This window comes from Rhinoderma darwinii, chromosome 5 (assembly GCF_050947455.1).
Source record: "Rhinoderma darwinii isolate aRhiDar2 chromosome 5, aRhiDar2.hap1, whole genome shotgun sequence".
Lineage (NCBI taxonomy): Eukaryota > Metazoa > Chordata > Amphibia > Anura > Rhinodermatidae > Rhinoderma > Rhinoderma darwinii.
In genome coordinates, this window is record NC_134691.1 from 113,865,109 (window position 1) to 113,887,015 (window position 21,907).

The following is a 21,907-nucleotide window of genomic DNA, read 5'->3' on the forward strand; positions in this document are numbered from 1 at the left end:
CTGCAAAAATAGCCTCTCTTTCTTTTGTTCTAAGCCTTATAATGTCCTAGAAAAATAAAAGGATGTTCAAAAAACTATGCCAATCTAAAGTAGACATATGGGGGATGTTAATTAGCAAGTATTTTGTGCGATATTCCTCTCTGTTTTACAAGACTATACATTAAAAAAAATAATTATTGCAATTTTTCGCTACATTTTGGCGTTTTTCACAATTAAATACTAAATGTATTAACCAAATGATATCACTACCTTAAAGCACAATGTGTTACGAGAAAACAATCTCAGAATCGCTTGGATAGGTAAAAGCATTCCAAAGTTACTACCACATAAAAGGCACCTCAGATTTGAAAAAAAAAAAAAAAGGCCCCGTCAGGAAGGTCAAAAGTTGCTGCAGCGGGAAGGGGTTAAAAGCATACCTATGCGTCTCCATGGTTATAGACTAAAGAAACATCAACCATGTAGTCTAATCCTGCATTCTGTGTTACTTCCTTCAATTTGTCCCTCTTCGACTGCCTATTGGTCAGTAAGAAGAGGGGTCAGATGTGAGAGAGTAAGGCTCTGTTCACATTTAAGCCTTCCGTCGTAGGTATACATTTATACATCAGGAGGATTTCCTGACATATCTGAGGTCAGACTGCCACGTACATCACAGTGACACGAGTCGCCGATAGGACCCCACGGTATTGCCGTAATCGTACCGGCCCATAGAATAAAGGTAACTTGTTACTTACGCCACATGGTAAATGGCGTAAATTTAAAACACATTGAACAATGGTGGAATTGCTTTTTTTCTATCCCCCCAAAAAAGTTAATAAAACGTAATCAAAAAAATATGTACCCCAAAATGGTGCCATTAAAAAAATACAACTAATCCCGCAGAAAGAAAGTCCTTATACAGTGAACAGACGTAGCCTCCAGCCGTGCCAGGATGTTTATCCGAATCTGCAGCGGCTGGAGTCGATGTCTGTTCAGTCTTCCACCGCTCCAATGAAGGACTTGCTTGATGAAGTGATGTCATAGTGAGATCTCGCGAGATCACGCTGTGATGTGGATCAAGCTGGGCTGGAATGAAGAGAAGTTAATGACTGATTGGTCCGCGTCAACAAAAAACAGTAGTTATCTACATTAACCCCTTAATGACCGGGCCTGAAAAGACCAGCTCAATTTTTCTGTTTTTGCCTCTCTGCCTTTCAGCAGCCATAACTTTTTTAATTTTTCATTGACGTGGCTGTATGAGGCCTTGTTTTATGTGAGAGAAATAGTATTTTGTTTCCCCACAGTTTTTTACGGCGTGAATAGAGGAAAAAGCTATTCTCGGCATAGTTTTTCTTGTTTATTTTTTATCCCGTTCACGTTTCACGCTAAATAACCCATTTGATTAATTCTTCAGGTTATTACGGTCGTGTAGATACCTAATATGTGTAGGTTTTTTGTTTTTATTTAGTGTAGGGGCAATAAAATGTATTTTATGCAAAATAAAGACTCTTTTTGGGACTTTATTTATTTAGTTACTTTTTTTTTTTAATCCCATCAGGGGATAACTTTATTTGTAACTTTTTTTTTTTTTTTTTTTAACTTGTAATGCATTAGCATACTCCTGTACGCTAATACATTACACTGTGTCACTATGACACAGGCTGCTGATCAGGCAGCACATAGTGTGCCCGAACAGCAGGCGAACAGACAAGCCCTGGGGTCCTTTGTAGGTCCCCAGGGCTGACTGCAGAGGGATTCCCCGCTGTTTGATCTCATCACTGGAATGCCGGTGATGCGATCAAAGAGGGGAATTCCCTTTGATCATACCGCGGTCACGGACCGCGGTAATCAAAGGGTTAAGCAGCTGGCGTCCGAATGTTTTCCGACCGCAGCTGTGTTCAGGAGGCTGCTCTAAGATCAGGAGCTGTAAGTTACAGCTCCTGCTTAGAGGATGAGCGCTCACACAAGCGCTCATCAGCCTCTCCTACAGCGACGCCAAAAGACGTCGTAGGCTCGGGACCTGCGCCGCCTGCGTCAAAAGACAGTGGGCGGTCAGGAAGGAGTTAAAGCGTGTATTCGATTTTTCGTAGGAGATAGGGCAGTTATAAACTGGTGACAGAGCCTCTTTTACTGTACTTAATTTTCGTAATCCCACTAGGGGAATTCACAAAGCGATTTTCCGATCTGCTGATATAATGCTTTGGTATACTCTGTATACTAAAACATTACCGACTGCCAGGCAAACTATCATGCTATGCCAGAAGCCATGGCAGGCTTAGGGGTCTATGTTAGGACCCCGGCTGCTATGACAACCCATCATCAGCGGACAAGTGAAGGCCACCAATGGATGACAGAGAGGGCCCCCTCCCTCTTTCAAGCCACTTAGAGAGATCCTTTTACTTGCCCATAAATGTGCAGCATGTAATAGGCAGGGCTGCACAAACCCTGGGGCACCTTAAAAAGTTTTCCTATCCTCCTCCGTTATTTAGATATCGGTGCCGTTAGATTTTGCACCCGATATTTAAATAACCCCCTGAACCGTCAATGGGGCATGTAATCGGCAAGGGGGCGTGTTACTATCGCTGTGATACTGTCCAATCAGCTACGGACAGTGTCACAGCAAAAGCTGGAGAGAGGAGAGCGTGTGTGTGCGCGCACGCGCTCTTCTCTCTCCAGCTCTTGCTGTGACACAGACCGTAGCAGATTACACGCCCCTTGCCAATTACACGCCCCATTTATAGTTCAGGGGGTTATTTAAACATCAGGCGCCAAATATAGCGGAACCGATATCTAAACAACGGAGGACGACGTGAAAAATGTTATAGTGAGACAGGGTTTGTACGGCCCTGCCTATTACATGCTGCACCTGTATGGGCAGGTGAAAGATTCTCTTTAAAAGCCGCAGTCACTATTGACATTAATGGGTTTAAACAGCCGGGATCTGAATTCTGTCAGTCACAGCCGGGCTCCTGCGGTGACCACGATCGCGATCTCCATCACGTACATGTACGTTGGAATGCAGGAAAGAGACCCTCCTTCCGGTTATGTAGTCTGACACAGTTAGCCATATTTTGACAGTGTCAGACTGGATGGGGTCATGCTTTATTGACAAGGGGATTGGTAACACCCAGTTTATTTATACGAGAATTTTCACAACCCAGAGATTTAATAATCACAACAGGATACCATACATGTTTTGAAAACAAAGATTTATTGAAAAAAAAAAAAAAAAAAAAAAAGTAGTAAATTACACATTTTTGCATAGAAAACCCAATTTGGGACATTACCATATACAGGAAGAAGTTATGATGCACATAGCATCTGATAACAATTGCAGAGTACAATCTCTTACAAAACACAGTCCAAATGTACAGATGTAATTTATGGTTTACAATTGTAGGCTCGTGAGATATAAAAATGTGTACAATGTAAAGTAATATTGTAGTTATCGTTAAGAAAATAAAATCAAACATTTATAGAAACAAACCCGAACAGAACAGAAGCACACTAAATCATAAGATTGTGTGTGAAGGGAATCCACATAGTAGCGGAGGTAATCCATTTATCCCAAATAAGACATTGTAATAACCGAAGTCCTTGCACAGAGGAGATCGTTCTTTCCATAATGCAATTATTATTAACATATTGAATTACTTTTTCCAATGTTTAGCTATTAATTTTTTTTTGCAGAGGTCCGTATAATTAAAGACAATTGTCCAATCATCGGAGTGGAAGTAAGCTACATCTATATTAAGCAAAGCCAATTCAGGGGTACATACTATCGGGTGTTGTAGAACGCTTGTTAACAACTTGTCTATTTTACCCCAAAAAGCTTTAATGACTGAACAGTCCCAAAAACACGTTTGAGAGTTCCCACAGATGTACGACTTCAACATACATTGGAAGAATTTGGATATATCTAGGATTAGCGATGAGGTGTCAAATACCATCAATATAAAATCGCTCCTAGCTTCTAAATGTTGGGTAGATTTAGACAACCTAGTGGCCAGCAAAAAAGTAGACTCCCAATCAATACTATTTTGTGTCACGGATAGATCAGATTCCCAATGCAAAAGACACTAATGTTTTCTGCTGTAAAACATCTGATATAGCCAAATATGCCTTAGGGTATGTTCACACGAGGTCATTACGTCCGTAATTGACGGACGTATTTCGGCCGCAAGTACCGGACCGAACACAGTGCAGGGAGCCGGGCTCCTAGAATCATAGTTATGTACGACGCTAGGAGTCCCTGCCTCGCTGCCGGACAACTGTCCCGTACTGAAAACAGGATTACAATACGGGACAGTTGTCCGGCAGCAAGGCAGGGACTCCTAGCGTCGTACATAACTATGATGCTAGGAGCCCGGCTCCCTGAACTGTGTTCGGTCCGGTACGTGCGGCCGAAATACGGCCGTCAATTACGGACGTAATGATCTCGTGTGAACATACCCTTAGAAACACCCTTTGCAGTTTTTAGATCATAAAGAAAAAAATTATAATTCATAACGTGATTTAGGAGGGTTGGGTCTGGTATTGATGTTAAACAAAAAGTGACGAATTCGCAAGTATTTATAGAAGTCAGTTTTAGGTATAGAACACTTATCAGATATCTCTGCAAAGGTGAACAAAAAACCTCCACTCCAAACGTCATTAAGGGTTTTAATACCATTTATTTCCCAATTGGATAGATCCAAAAATCAGGGATTAAGTGCATAAGGGTTTTACTAGTCATGTCAAACACGCATTGGGAAGAGAGCCTTTTTGACCACCATTGATTTCCAAGAAAACAAAGAAGCTTTCATTGTTGAGAAGTGGGGACGGAATCTGCAGGTGAAGGGAAGAAGCCCATAAATAGGTGTTGAGTGAATCAAAAGTGAACACAAATTTTTTCTATAGTGACCCAATGTTTTGGATGTGTGAGGTCCAACCATTGTCTAAGTTGATCTAAAATAGAAGCATGATACACAATATGAGGAAATCCCAACCAGCCTTTTGCTATAGGAAGGAGAGGAAGGTATAAAATGTGAGTAGCAATTCTAGCTCTCCGTTTCCTCCATACATATTTAACCAATATATTCTGAAGCTTATTTAAATACGAGACAGGGATTGAGATCGGAAGATTCCTAAACGCATATAGAATCTTGGGTAAGATTAACATTTTAATGGCTGCAATACGTCCTACCCAAGAGATTTCAAACCGAAGGTAGTCGTCAAGCTGCCCTTCCAATTGAGTAAGTAATGGGGGATAATTAAGAGCATACAACAGTGATGCGGGTTATGCCAATTTAATCCCTAAACAGGGAAGGCATTAGGAAATCCAACTGAAGGAGTATTTATTTTGCAAATTCTGTACAACATCAGGAGGAAACCCCATATTCATAATCTGAGACTTACTTTCATTCACTTTATAATAAGAGACAGCACTAAAACTCCTTAAAATTGTCATAATGTGAGAAAGAGAAGTACATGGATCAGATAACACCATAAGCACATCATCGGCAAATAGCCCTATTTTGTGTACATCTTTGCCGACATTAGTTCCCCATATCAGTGGTGAAGATCTAATGGCCTCCGCCAAGGGTTCCATCACAAGAATAAAAATTAATGGAGAGAGAGAAGACAGCCTTGGCGGGTGCCATTAGATATTGTAAATGGAGTGGACTGGTACCCTGAAGCGAATACTGTGGCAGATGGAGTAGTATACAACTCCAAAATAATGTCTCGTGCTTTCCCCACAAGACCGAATTTAGCAAGTACAGCTTCCAGATAACCCCAATGTATGCGGTCAAATGCCTTCTCCGCATCCAAAGATAGGAGCAGAGAGGGCATCAAACAGCGCCCGACAAATCTATAATATCAATAAAGTGTCTTGTCCCATCTACTGAGAACCTATTTTTAATGAACACGACCTGATCTTGATGGATCAAGTGCGGAAGATAAATCGGAGAGCTAATATTTTAGCGTATCATTTTAAGGCCGTATTAAGCAGACTTATAGGCCTAAAGTTCTGCAGCCTATCAGCAGCTTTTCCTGGTTTGGGTAACGTGACCACTGTAGCGTGAAGCATTTCATGGGGAATTTGGCCGGTAGAGGGTATATGGTTAAACAATTGAAGAAGCTGTGATACGAGAGTGGACTTAAAGAGGCTCTGTCACCACATTAGAAGTGCCCTATCTCCTACATAAGGAGATGGGCGCTATAATGTAGGTGGCAGCAGTGCTTTTTTATTTAGAAAAACTATCTATTCTTACCACGTTAGGAGAGATTTTAGCTTTATGCTAATTACTTTCTTAATGCCCAAGTGGGCGTGTTTTTACTTTAGACCAAGTGGGCGTTGTACAGAGGAGAATTCATTTCTATGGGCCCATGCATACGACCGTGGACATAAGTCAAGTTGGTTCTAAAGGGGACTAATCCTATTTGGATCTATCAGAACATCTATGTTTCATATAACATCTATGTCTCATAAGTGGTTGAGACTAAGAACTTCACGTGATAACTGAAGGCGTTTGGTTTCTCTAATTTTCTTATCCGTTGCTGGTAAACTAATAAAATGACCTCTCATTAAAAGCCTTGTGGGCACACCATACCATTGTGGAAGTTACATCGGGAGTTACATTAAATTCAAAAAACTCTTCCAGAGTTGTAATATGAGACTTCTGGTATTTAGGAGAATGGAAAATAAAAGGATTAATCCTTCAAGGGAAAGTGTGGGGTCTATTGAAACCATCTGATACTATGGGAGCGTGGTCCGACCAAGTAATTATTCCTATTTGAGAAGAAGTGACACAAACAGAGAAGGTCAACAAAAAAACATAAATTCTCAAGTAAGTACCATGAGGGTGGGAGGAAAAAGAAAAAAAAAAAAAGTTAAAATCCTTTTCATTTTTTAATTCTGTAAGCGCCAGACATCCATCAAACCCTCTCTAAACATAGTATGAAACAATTCCGAAGGAGAGTGTGTTGCCCAAAAAGCTGTAGAATCAAGAGGCCACATTACTTTGTTATAATCACCCACTAACAAAAAGGTGTCCTTGCTTATATTTTTTTAACAAACTTAGGGCCTGTTCACATCAGCGTTCGCTTTCCGTTCCGGGGTACCGTCGGAGGTTTCTGTCGGGTGAACCCCGAAAAGGAAAATGAAACTGAAACCACAGCTTTCATTTCAGTCACCATTGATATCAATGGTGACGGAAACATAGTTAATGTTTTCCGTTCGGCACCATTCCGGCAGGTTTCCGTTTTTCAGACGGAATCAATAGCGCAGTCGACTCCGCTATTGATTCCGGTGTTAAAACTGAAACCTGTCGGAATGGTGACGAACGGAAACCATAAGCAATGTTTCCGTCACCATTGATTTCTATGGTGACTGAAACGGAAGCTGTGGTTTTAGTTTCCGTTGCGGGGTTCACCCGACTGAAACCTCCTACAGAACCCCGGAACGGAAAGCGAACACTGAGGTGAACAGGCCCTAAAAGAGGCTGTCACCACATTATAAATGGCCTATATTGTACATGATGTGATTGGCGCTGTAATGTAGATTACAGCAGTGTTTTTTTTATTTAGAAAAACGATCATTTTTCACTGAGTTATGACCTATATTCGCTTTAGGCTAATGAGTTTCTCAATGGACAACTGGGTGTGTTTTACTATATGACCAAGTGGGCGTTGTACAGAGGAGTGTATGACGCTGACCAATCAGCACCATACACTTCTCCCCATTCATTTATACTGCACATAGCAATATAGCTATATCGCTATGTGCAGTCACATAAACACACTAACGCTACTCATGTGTCATGACAATGAATATACATTACCTCCAGCCAGGACGTGATGTGTATTCATTCTCCTGACCACTTCTGTAGCGTCTCTGTGAGTTACAGCATAGCAGGCATAGTCTCGCGAGATTACGCTGTAAGCTGTCATTCACAGCGAGAGCTCGCGGTGCTGTAAATCACAGACGCTACAGAAGTGGTGTTAGTGTGTTTATGTGGCTGCACATAGCGATATAGCTATATCGCTATTTGCAGTGTAACATGTACATGAGTAGTGTACATGAGTGTACATGAGTAGTGTTAGTGTGTTTATGTGGCTGCACATAGCGATATAGCTATATCGCTATTTGCAGTGTAAATGAATGGAGAGGAGTGTATGACGCTGATTGATCACCGATTGGTCAGCGTCATACACTTCTCTCCACAACGCCCACTTGGTCATATAGTAAAAAACACACCCAGTTGTCCATTGAGAAACTCATTAGCATAAAGCGAATATAGGTCATAACTCCGTCAAAAATGATCGTTTTTCTAAATAAAAAAAACTGCTATAATCTACATTACAGCGCCAATCACATTATGTACAAGAGAGGTCACTTATAATGTGGTGACAGAGCCTCTTTAAAGTCTGATAAGTATTCAGGATACAGAAGTTCGGCGTTGCGGAATTCCCTGCCATTCCATGTCCAAAGGAAGAGATCTCTTAGGTGGAGAGGCATCTCGCTTTGATAAAGAAGTAGATGACTGTAAAGGTGTAACAGAACCCAGATTCCATTCTTTAAGGAGGGAAAAAGCCTTAGCATCCACCACATGTTTAGAACCCTTGTAGGAAATGATCAGCTTGACTGGGAATCCCCATTTGTAGGATATTTGATTATAACGTAGAATTCGTGTTGCAGAGATAAATTCTCTTCGTCGAAGTAATGTGGCAGCAGAAGGATCCGCAAACAATTTTACATCTTGGAATCTGAGAGAGTAGTCACATTTCTTGCTGCAAACAGGAGTTTATCCTTAAATTGGTAAAAATGTATACATGCGATCGGTGTTGAAGTAGCAAGGGATTTCGGTTTAGGGTTACGCTGAGCCCTGACGATTATCAGTTCCATTTGTGGCGTATCCGGCATGATAGCCATGAAAAGGTCTGTCAAAAATTCCACCAATTGATCAGTCTTTTTTTTACTGCCTCAGACATACCACAAACCCGTATATAATTACGGCGTGACCTATCTTCAATATCTGCAATCTTGTGGTGTAGCACCTCCGCCTGCTCCTCCAAACTCTTATTAGTATCCACAAGAGCATTATGTGCCTCGGAAAACTCCTCCAGCTTATTTTCAATATGTGAGATTCTATCACCCAAAGCATTAAAATCTTTCTGCAGATCATGAAAATGCACATTGAATAGATGTATGAAGTTCATGAAACATAAGTTTAAGTGCAGCTTCAGTCACAGGCTTTTCAGAACCAGCGGTGTGCAGCAGAATAGGAGTGACTTGTAAAGCATGCTCTACAGGAGAGCGAACGTTACTCACAGGGGGAGAAGATGGAGGCCTGGAAGAAAAAGTCCCAGAGGGAGGAGAGGCAGGTTGCAGCGTCGAAACACCCGAGGTCGGATGTAGGTAAGTTGGTGAAGCCGCTGTAGCAGATGCCAGAGAGACATCTGAAATCCTTCGGAAGGCACCGGAATGTCGCTGTTGTTCCATCGATGACGTGGCGGCTCCATTTTGAGGCCTCGTCGCTAGAAAAAAAACTCTAAGTTTAGCGGCAGCCGGTTTCTTCTGAATTCGTCCCATGTCTGAGGAGAGTCAGCAGAGCTTCCGGAGAGGGCATGTGTCAGGATGAGTCAAACTGGCTGTATTTTAAGACGTTGTGAGCTGGTAATTAGCCCAGGAGCTACGGAGCAGTAAGAACACATGTCCGACTCCATGCGCTGGCAACCACACCCCCGGGATGCCATACATTTTAATGATAAGAATGGGCCTGCTTATTAGATACAATTACACCAAAAAAATTTTAACGCAATGCAAACTCTAAAAAAGGAATTTGTCACCCGACAGAGCTCTTTATTTTAGGGCATCTATATGATGCACATCAAGAGGGAAATAAAAGAATGTCTTTTTACAAGTACTGTATTTATGCTATTTAATTCAGTATTTTAGAGTAAAAACTGTGTCATTGACAGCACACCCTGTAAACATGTTGATACATGGAACGCGGTCTGTGTGTGAGGGCAAAGGAAGCCAGACCCTACTTGCATTTTCGGTGGCATTTTTTTTTGTTTGCACTTTTTTTTGCGATGGGGAGGGGGGTGTTTAAAAAACACTCCTGCTAGATGTTACTTATGGTAAAATCTACATACACAACATTTTGCTTTTTGGGGTCAATGGCGTCTATTTAAAAATGTAGCATAATCTGGGCATGGGCGTTTTGTTCTTTTCATAGGCTTCTTTATAGGGCTACAAAACTTCAGCGGAAAATGGATGTGCAGAATGACAAGACATGCCACAAGCAGTTTTTGCAGTAATAAGATGGGCTGTACTCCTGAGATCGAGTGTTCGCGTCATCAAGGTTCGGGTTAAAATCCCCACAATATTAATAGCGAAGAAACCCACCACTCCAGAATGAATGTGAATAAACTTCTGATTTTTCAAAACGCATTCTTTTATGCATACCTTAAGTCATGTACTCCAAAATATATTGCCTTTTTTTATGTTTTTTTGCTACTTTTGCAGACGTTTCGGCCCATCCTAGGCTTTTGTCTACCAGAGGCTCCTGAGTGAGCAGTTTTTGTAGCAGATTCTTTTTTTGGGCAAACAGGAGATTGGATTGAAGAAAAATGAAAAAAAGTTTAAAAGGAAATACTGATAAGTGTCCTCTTTTTTTGGATCCTGTGTTTGGCCCAAAATACTGCATGTGCGATTCCAGTCTAATGGGCTATGCCAGTTTCCAGGCAGCATTTACTCAGGTTCTTACACCAGAATAATGAACCAAATAATACAAAACACTATCTGCCCGAGCTCATCTGCCCTCAATCCTATGTTGCTCTCTGAAAGAGTAGCATAGGAGACCTAACAGATCCACTTCACGCTATAAGAGATCAACACTGCAGACACTTCTGGGCACACAAAATGAGCTGTACTTTACTGTGTGGTCATCTTCGGACTTTACTAGAAAGCCAGGTGGATGCCAGGATAGATCAGAGTCTCGGTCCAAGCACATGAAACTTGGAGCTTCATTCAAACAGGTCACTTATGAACGGAGCCAAATTGTACTCTGACCCTGTCAATCCTGCTGAGTGCCACATTTACATAATCCGTGTCCAGCTCTATATCCACAAAGAACTGGTACTGTTCCAAGTCAAGTGTTGCATTCTCATGACTCTTAGTTCATCCTCTAAACATCAGCAACCACCGTGTTTAAATGACAGAACTACTTTAATTTAAGACAAACTCCTAATAGAAAGTGTTGCCTTGGAAGCATCTTTTTACTTCGTGTTTGTTTGTTTTTTTACTGACTTTACACATCATTTGGGAGATCCGCTCCCAATTTTTCATCAAAAAATTGTAAGGGATTGTTGGTAGGTAGCTTGAGGAGTTTAAAAAAAAAAAATAGAAAAGAAGAACACAGAAAAAAAAACCTGTATTTAGATACTGAGCAATCAGCAGATCAAAAGATTGGCAAATATTTTTTTGCACACGAAGAGCAAACACTTGAGTGTTTGCTGGATGAGACATCTGCCGCAAGTTATTAAATTTAAGGAAATTCAAGATTGTGGATCATTTTGGCAGGAGCATTCTACAATTAACTGAGAAAAAAAAAAAAAGACGTTTGGTAAACAGGTATCCCTATCTTATAAAATGATGTCATATTGCTAGGATATACCATTATTTTATGATCGATGGGGGTTTGACCTCTGGTAGCCCCACCGATCTGGAAAAAGGAGGTGCCAAAGCACTGAATAAGCACTATATCCCCTTCAATGTTATTCCCTGCACATTGGATACGTCATTACAAGTCAGCTCTGGTGGTGCGCAGAAGCCAAAGCCAATACACCTCACTGCTCATGTGACGGATCACCCTTGTAATGACGTATCCTGGACTGTGGGACATCAACCAAGTCAGGACTACATGATGCCTCAGGAGTACAGGAACGCTTACATGACTCTTCTCGAGTAACTTACATCCAGCGCATGCTGTATTAGAATTTCTTTTTATACAGAACGCTAAAACGGACATTGCCAGGGGCATGTTTAGAAAGTTATTCCCCAGCAGTAGAACGACATGGTGGTGGTTTAGTGGCCGAACGTCCAATGACAGTTTCCTTGAAATATTAAGGGAAGAGAAGCTTCTGGAAGAAAATTTCCTAACAAAATTTTTACAAAGAATTATGACTATAATTTTTGATTTAAAAAGAATAAAGAAAGGAATCTCTTTATGGATTCTCTCTGCTCACCCTTCCTATCTCTGCCGCAAGGGTCTGGAAGTGCTAATAGGGTGTATCAATATGTGGCACAAGCTCTTCTCCAGCAAACACCTATGGATCTCCACAGGAGCTTGACTATACATTAGCGTCACCTGCTGGAAGCATTGTGTGGCTAAGCAACAGCGTAAACAAGAATGACAGAAGTAGCTTTTTCTTAACTGAACTATCTAACTTATTTGGCATCCAACTTAAGTCTGAAGTATTACCTAGAAATTAAATTGCGACAAGGATGTGAACATTCTTAAAGGGGTTTTCACATAATTACCATTTATCACCCGTCCACAGGATAGGTGATGTCATCTATCTACACAGCCCCATAAAAAGTCAACGGAGTGGTGGCCGAGCATGAGCAGTAGTATCGCTCCATTCACATAGGGCACCCGGGGACACCCGCTAAGGATCGGTAGGGGTCCCAGAAGTCGGGCCCCCAATCAGATTTATCCTGTGGATAGGCGATAAATAACGATTATGGAAAAACCTGTTAAAAAGCTAACAGAATAACTGCAATGGTAAATTCACTTTTCTGTTAGGGCTTATTCACACGAACATTGCATACGTCCATGCGTTGTAACATCCGTCACACGGACGCATGTATTTCAATTGGGCTGTTCATAAGGCCGGTGTTTTAATGTACCGTAGTTTTTTTTTACGTCCGTGTTTGCACTCTGTAGTGTGAATGTGCCCTTAAAAATTAAAGGGAATGAATAATTTACATTTTGTTTTGCCTATGTGAAAAAAAAAAAAAAAAAATAGGCTATTTTTATTTTTCGAGTGTAGATTTTTTTTCCCCTTCTATTTTCTGTACATGATTATGTGGCAGCAAGCTTGTTGATGTTTTTAAAATTGATGGCCTATCTTTAGGATAGGCCATAAATATTAGATTGGTGTGGGTCAAACTCTCGGCACCCGTTTGAAAAGGGCGCAGCACTCTAAAGAACGCTGCAGCCTTTTCATTGTTTACATGGTTTCCCTTTTCGTTCGTACTTGCACGCTCTGTTACATTCGTAGCGGCTGCGTAGGGTCTTGCACCACTGTCCCATTCACTTAAATCGTATGAGCGCCGTGGGTCCTTCAAAACAGCTGATCAGTGGCGATGCCGAGAGTTGGACCCCCACCAATCTAATATTGATCGCCTAACCTGAGGACAGGCCATCAACTTCTAAGATTTAGAGATATGCTTTACAGCAGACACAGGGACCATAGGAACCTGTAGACTGGAGATGTTCATTGCCTTCTTCGGGAGAGTGTTCTACGCATGCTCTGTGACATGAGCAAATAGGACAGCATGACAAAATCCCTGAAAAATATTGAGGACACGGCTTGATGGCAAACGGTGTTGCCTTACAATAGACTTGTGAGAAAATATATATATATATATACATACATACATACTTTTTTTTTAAAAGAAACAGAACTGAAGATATATATAAAAAAAAAAAGAAGAAGGTCTCTTTCACACAGCAGCATTTTGCTTCATTATTTGGTAGCCAAAACCAGGAGTGGAACTTACACAGAGAAATTATGTCGATTTGTACCTCTTCCGTGTTTTGGACCCACTCCTAGTGTTGGCTAAGGCTGGGTTCACACGACTTATTTTCAGACGTATTGGAGGAGTTTTAAGTCTGAAAAAACGCCTCCAATACGTCAGCAAACATCTGTCCATTACTTTCAATGGGTCTTACCATGTTCTGTGCTGACGACCTGTCATTTTACGCGTCGCTGTCAAAAGACGGCGTGTAAAATAACAGCCTCATCAAAGAAGTGCAGGACACTTCTTGGGACGTAATTGGAGCAGTTTTTCATCGACTTTAATGAACAGCTCCAAATTACGTCCGTAAAAGATGCGGCGAGTAACGCCAGTACATGCATTTACGTCTGAAATTCAGGAGCTGTTTTCTCCTGAAAACAGCTCCGTAATTTCAGACGTAAATGCACTTATCGTGTGCACATATCCTTATAACTACTAAACCAAAATACTGCCGCGTGACTGAGGCCTTACTATGGAAGTCTTCAAAGAATATAAACAAGGCTCAAAGTCAACGAATCAAAGCTGCATAAATTTGAATAGCTCAAGTTCTGCTTCCTAGCTCTTGCTATCCTATGAGACTTGCAGTTACTGTTGAAATCATTACAGTCCACCAACTTATTTTAAGTAACACGGAAGGGTTCTTCTTTTCACAAGGGCTCCTGCAGATGACTGTTACAGTTCTGTTTAGTATAGTGTTGTAATACAACCTTAACCCCTTAGTGACCACCAATACGCCTTTTCACGTGAGCCTAGTCTTAGTCCTGCACGGTTCTACCGTGCAGGCTGGAGCCGGGGCTCAGCTGTCTGATGACAGCTGAGCTCCTGCTCCAACGCCCGCGATCAAAGTTTACTTAGATTGCGGCCGTTTAACCCGTTAAATGCCGCCGTCAATAGCGACCGGGGCATTTAACATTGTTTACAGAGGGAGTGCGCTCCCTCTGTCACCCAACTGCGGCCCGCAAACGCAATCGCGGGTCTCCAATGGGGTGTCATGGCAGCCGGGGCTTGATAAAAGCCCCCAGGTCTGCCCTGGACATATGCCTGTTAGGAAGCGCCGGAGGCACTTCCTAACAGATTGCCTGTCAGATTTACACTGACAGGCAATAATGCTCTGGTATACGAAGTATACCAAAGCATTATAGCAGCGATCTGAAGATCGCACAGTGAAGTCCCCTAGTGGGACTAGCGAAATAAATAATAAATGTGAAATAAAAAAATAAAAAAAATTACAGTAAAAAAATAAATAAAACCATTTTTTTCCATAAAAAGTGGTTTTATTTAGCAAAAGTGTAAAAAAAAAAAAAAGAAGTGGTATCGCCACGACCGTAATGACTCCATTAATAAAGTTAATATGCAATTTAAACAACAAGGTGAACACCGTAAAAAAAAAATAAAAATAAATGGCGAAATAGCCATTTTTTCCCATTGCCCCCCCCAAAAAGGCATAATAAAAATGAATCAATAAGAGCCATGCACCTCAAAACAGTACCAATCAAAACTACATCTCGTCCTGCAGAAAACAAGCCCAAAAAATCACTACATTGATGGAAAAATAAAAAAGTTACGGCTCTTGGAATGCAACGATGAAAAAACAAATAATTTTACGACTTTTGCACAATAAAAACACTTTTGAACTAAAACATAAAAAACCTCTACATATTTGGTATCGCCGTAATCGTACTAACCCATAGAATAAAGGTAACATGTTATTTAGGTCGCACAGTGAACGGCGTCAACTTAAAAACGCATAGAACAATGGCGGAATTTCAGTTTTTTTTTTATAATCCCCCCAAAAAAAGTTAATAAAAAAATTATATGTACCCAAAAATGGTGCTATTAAAAGGTACAACTAATCCCGCAAAAAACAAGTCCTCATACAGCTATGTAGACGAAAAAAGTTATAGCTCTTTGAATGCGACTATAGAAAAACTAATAAAATAGCTTGGTCATTAGGGCCTAAAATGGGCTGGTCACTAAGGGGTTAATGTTACCTCATGGAGTTCCCATTCCGTTTTGTATGCAAAACCCCCAAAATTCGGCGATCGGTTGCAATCGCCTAATTTTGGGGGTTTCTAACATATCGGCAGACCCCGGTCCGAAATCGTGGGGTTTGCCGATAGTTAGTATGGCAAACGGAAGCCAAACAATGGCAACCTTCGGCTGGTCCCGATTGACTTCCTGTCACTGACAGGAAGCCTCAGTGTCGTTCCCGATGCACACTGTCGGCGACAAGGTGTGCATCGGGAACTTGGAGATCAGCTGTCCCCGACAGCTGACACTCCAGTGTTGCCGATCAGCGGCTTATCGCCGCTGATTTCGGCAATTAACCCGTGACTGTGCCGTCACACTGACAGTTGGAATACGTTACACTACTTCTTAGGTAGTGTAATGTATTCTAGCAGCGATCAAAGCTGCAGGTCAAAAAAAGTGTAAAAAGTTAAAAAAAAAGTTAATACAAATGTTTTATAAAAGTGTAAAAATAAGTTTTTGTTTTCCTATAATAAGTCATTTATTATAGGGAAAAAATGAAACCGTAAAAAAAGTACACATATTTGGTATCACCGTGTTCGTAACGACCCAAACTATGAAACTATAATGTTAATTTTCCCGCACGGTGAACGCCGCAAACAAAATAAACGGAAAACTATGTCAGCATCGCTATTTTTTGGTCACCACCCCTCCCAAGATATATAGAATAAAAAGTGATCAAAAAGTCGCATTTACCCCAAAATTGTACCAATAAAAACTACAACCCGTCCCGCAAAAAACAAGACCTCCCAAAGCTTTTTTGACAAATAAAAAAAAAAGTTACGGCTCAGAATAGCGCGTCTCAGAAAATAGATTATTTTATAGAAACGTCATTTTATTGTGCAAACGCTGCAAAACTATACACATATGGTATCGGCATAATCGTACCGACCCGCAGAATAAAGTAAAATGTAATTTATTGCGCACGGTGAACGCTGTAAGAAATAAAGAATTTAAAGAACCAAAATCGCTGTTTTTTGGTCACCTTAGCTCTAAAAAAAGATCCTGTGGGGTCAAAATGCTCACTATACCCCTAGAAAAATTCCTTGAGGGGTGTAGTCTCCAAAATAGGATCCCTTTTGGGGGGTTTCCACTGCTTTGGTCCCTCCGGGGCGTTGCAAACTCAACATGCCACTGAAAACCAATCCAGCAAAATCTGCACTCCAAAAGGCGCTCCTTCCCTCCTGAGCCCTGCTGTGGGTCCAAACATCAGTTTACGACCACATATGGGGTATTGCCGTAATCGGGAGAAATTGCTTTACGAATGTTGGCATGCTTTTTCTCCTTTACTCCTTGTAAAAATGAAAAAATTCTATGTTTCCACAGAAAAATAGGTGATTTTCATCTTCACAGACTAATTCCACTAAATTCTGCAAAAAAACTGTGGGGTCAAAATGCTAACTATACCCCTATAAAAATGCCTTGATGGGTGTAGTTTGCAAAATGGGGTCACTTTTGGGGGTTTCGACTGTTTAGGTAATACAAGACCTCTTCAAACCTGACATGGTGCCTAAAATATATTCCTAAAAAAAGGAGGCCCCAAAATCCACTGGGTGCTCCTTTGCTTCTGAGGCAGGTGCTTCAGTCCATTAGGACACTAGGGCCACATGTTGGATATTTCTAAAATCTGCAGAATCTTGGCAATAAATATTGAGTTGCGTTTCACTGGTAAAACCTTCTGTGTTCCAGATTGTTTTTTTATTACAAAATGAATTTCGGCAAAAAAAATTACGTTTGTAAATTTCACCTCTACTTTGCCTTAATTCCTGTTAAACGCCTAAAGGGTTAAAATACTTTCTGAATGTGGTTTTGAATACCTTGAGGGGTGCAATTTTCAAAATTGGGTGATTTATGGGGACTTTCTAATATAGAAGGCCCTCAAAGCCACTTCAGAGCTGACCTGGTCCCTGAAAAAATGGCCTATTGAAATTTTCTTGAAAATATGAGAAATTGCTGCTAAAGTTCTAAGCCTTGTAATGTCCTAGAAAAATAAAAGTACGTGAAAAAAAAAAATGATGCAAACAAAGTAGACATACGGGGGATGTTAACTAGTAACTATTTTGGGTGGTATTACTATCTGTTTTACAAGCAAATACATTTAAAATTTAGAAAAATCTTAATTTTTGCAAATTTTCGCTAAAATTTTACGTTTTTCACAAATAAATATTGAATTTATCGACCAAATTTCACCAACATAAAGTACAATATGTCAACGAGAAAACAATGTCAGAATCGCTTGAATAGGTAAAAAAGAGTTCCGGAGTTATTACCACGTAAAGTGACATGTTAGATTTGAAAAAAATCATCTGTGTCCACAAGGCCAAAACAGGCTGTGTCCTAAAGGGGTTAACACATATATGGCAAATGTGTAAATCAAACGTACAGTTAAAATACAATGTTACATAAAACAACATCAACCCTCTTATTAATCAGGAAGCATACTTGCTCTCTGATTATTACACATGTATATGGGAAGGAGGAGGAGTGGGGTCTTATTTTTCTTTTTTAAACTGCAATACCCAGCCGTTTAACCCCTCAGATGCAGCATTCAATGCAGACCACTGTAGTAATTAAAAAAAAAAAAAAAAAGATACACATGTAGGTATTGCTGCATTTGTAACACGTACTATAAAATGAATGCTATTTATACTGTACGGTAAGCGGAATATAGGGAAATTTAAAAAATAAATGCCAGAATAGCTGTTTTTTGTCGATCTCAAGTCATATGTACCAAAATGGGCACCAATTAGAAACTACTAGTTGCCCTGCAAAAAACAAGACCCCATACAGCTCCATCAAAAAAAGAAATATGGTATGAGACAAAAAAAAAATTTGGAAAAATAAATGAAGTTTTACATTGTGCAAAAGTAGCAAAAGGTAAAAACAATATAAATTTGGTGTTATAAATACAATTAGCTATAGTTATTTATACAGCACGGTGAACACCTCAAAAATAAACCCAAAAAGACAATGACGAAATTTCATTCCCCACTCCATAAAAGTACTTCAATACATTATATATATACCCCAAAATGGTTCCATTAAACACTAACTTGTCCCAGAAATTAAAGGTCTCATTGGAAAAAAATTAAATAAAAATTATGGCTATTGAAACAGTGTGGAGTAAAATTTGTTGCGACACTAAGGGGTTAAGTTGCACTGAGCCTGAGCAATGTGCCAACTGTGTTTACTTAATACATCATTTCTTAATGTACCGAAAAAAGTGACATTGTTGCAACGGTTTTTGCAATTGTAATATGTGACTGCTAAGGGGTTAACGTGGATAAGTGTAAGGTTATGCACTTGGGTCAAGGAAACAAATTATATAATGATGTATTAAATGGTAAAACACTGAGTAAACCTGCCACTGAGAAAAAAAAAAAAAAGAAAATCTTGGGGATATTGTTGGACAGTAGTGCCAGGCAGCTGCTGCTAAGACAAATAAACTCATTGGATTTATCAAAAGAGGCATAGATGCTCATGACAAGAGTATGATTTTTGCCTCTATACAAACAACTAGTCAGATCACACATGGAATATCGATGGTGTACAATTTTGGGAACCTGTGTATAAGCAGGACATAGCTAAACTAAAAGCGGGTGCAAAGGAGGACGACCAATGTAATTAGGTAGATTGCAGTGCCAAGACAGGTTATCAAACTTCAGTTTAAAAAATAAGACGGCCCAGGGGTAATCTATTTAGGCTAAATTCACACGAGCATATCAGATTCACGCGCATGAATCTGGTCCGTGTGTGTTGCTTTATGCATCAGTGTGCTTTGAGAGTGGTATGCGTTATTCGCAAAGCAATTTTTTTTTATAATTTTCAATTGAATTGCTGATGCGCAAATCACGCACCGCATCCGTGCACAGTGAAGTTTTCACGCACCCATTGACTTCAATGGGCACAAAGGTGTGTGAAAATGCACAAATATAGGACATGCAGTGAGTTTCACGGAATGGACTCTCGCTGCGTGAAAACTCCTGCATGTGTGAACAGCCTCAGTGAAACCAATGGGTCCGTGAGCTGCGCGTGATTTCCATTCTCAGCACACGGACGTTATTCATGTTCGTCTGAATGAGCCCTTACAATGCACATACACATGAATGGACAGTACAGAGATCTTTCTAATGATCTTGCAACACCGAGGCCTGAAACCATGACTAGGGGGCATCCTCTGTGTCTAGCGGAAAGATTCAGACAGGGATTCCATACTGCAAGAGCAGTGAGACTATAAAACGCTCTGCTACTGGATGTTGTGATGGTTGGGTCATTGAGCAAGTTCAAGAAGTGCCTTGATGCCTTTCAAAAAAATATATAGTATTACAAGTTACGGCTACTAGATTCTGTAGATGGGTCGTTCATCCAGGGATTTATTCTGAATGACACATTTGGCATCACGGAGGAACTTTCCACAAATGAAGCAATTGGCATTAGTCTCACGAGGGTTTTTGCTTTCCTCTGTATCAACACGATAGGACTACAGGTTGGACTTGATGGACCTGTGTATTTTCGACCTTATCGATTATGTAACTATGTAAGCTTACAGTAAACATACGAAAATTAAACTTACATCCATCTATCTCTTCCTGTACATCATCCTGCAGCAGCGACAGATCTACAAGAAATAAACATATTTACTGTAATACACTCATACTTATTCCAGGAGCAACATATAGAAAAGTGAACTGCAAACATCTGAATGTGCAGGTCGTCATTAATTACTGAAAACGAGGAAAAAGAAAAAAGGAGAAACTCAATTGTAGCGTTCCACATCATGACAGAACTTTAGTGCTGTGGGGAAAAGGAAAATGAATTTGTTTTCTTGACCCGATTGAACATCCTGGCATTTGCACATAAGACGTATTCATCATATGCCTACACGATGACCGCCAACAACACAGTCTTGTAAAGCTGATGACAAACGTTACAAATATGTAACCCAAGCCTAGAAACCAGCTCTTTATTTACACAAGTTTTACCAACCATTTAATGACGGCCTATTTTGGATCTGAATGACCAAGCATTTTTTCTGTTTTCTGATTGTTGCACTCAGAGTCATAGCTTTTTAATTTTTCCCTCAACACAGCTTTATAAAGGGGTTGTTTTTTGCGAGACTAGTAGTATTTTTTATTTAGTACCAATTTGGGGTACATAGGACTTATTGATTACATTTTTTTTTTAAATTTAATTAGCTTTATTAGTCATTATTTTTTTAGGCCCACTAGGGGACTTCACTTTGTGATGCTTTGATTGCTTATATAATGCTTTGGTATACTTCGTAAAACTGACAGGCAGTCTCTTAGGCCATGCTTTTGGCACGGACTAAAAGGCATACAGCTATGGCAGGCCTGGGGGCCTTTGTTAGGCCTACAGCTGCCATGGCAACCCATCGGCAACTTGCATTCGCAGGCCGACCGGTGACAGAGGAAGCTTCCTCCCCTTGTAAACCACTAGAATGATGCGGTCGCTATTGACCGTGGCATCTAAGGGGTTGTCAGTCATCGGAGGAAACTCTGATCACTGCCGTTAGGAGTCGGCTTTCAGACAGCCAAGCATCAGCACCTCCCGGCACGGGATACCCGTACAGGGCTTATTCTGATACGCCATAAAAAGGCTTACACATCACAATAAGGCCCCTTTGTGACTGTCGTGAACAGGCGTATTAGGTCATTAAGGGGTTGCCTGGTTTGTGCAGTATGTACTGCACTGGTTTGTCTCTGTGTAAGAAGGGACCCTCCCCAAAATTAGCTGTTACTGGCAAAGGAACCAAAGGATTGTCCTGAAGGGCCACTCTTTGCAGCAGCTCCCGGTACTAAAGGAAAAATCCTCCAAGAAAGCGATCTAAACCACCCTTTGGGCTTGGGCTGAACCATGGTTGCAAGCAACTTTACTTTGTCAGGTTATAGTCATTAATAAAAATATACAGTATCTGTTTGAGACTGAAGCAATTCCCTTTGATGGATCTTTTTTAAGGATCAAGTCTGAAGCTTAAAGGGGTATTCCTAGAATCGACTATTATCACCTATTCGCAGGAGAAGTAACAATTGACTGAACGCTGTGTGCCCCACCTATGGATAGTTGATAAATTGTCAATTCTGGTACAACCCC

At 40.5% G+C, this 21,907-nt stretch overlaps 1 protein-coding gene across 2 annotated transcripts in view; it reads right to left on the reverse strand.

Annotated features, from left to right (window-relative positions):
- The window catches only part of PPP4R1 (protein phosphatase 4 regulatory subunit 1), a 78,251-nt gene that overhangs the window by 54,066 nt on the left and 2,278 nt on the right, over window positions 1-21,907 (reverse strand). For both annotated transcript variants that reach the window (XM_075826429.1, XM_075826428.1), the window contains exon 2: window positions 20,370-20,414. In XM_075826429.1, coding sequence (XP_075682544.1) covers window positions 20,370-20,414 — 45 coding nt within the window. The remainder of the gene's footprint in view (window positions 1-20,369; window positions 20,415-21,907) is intronic.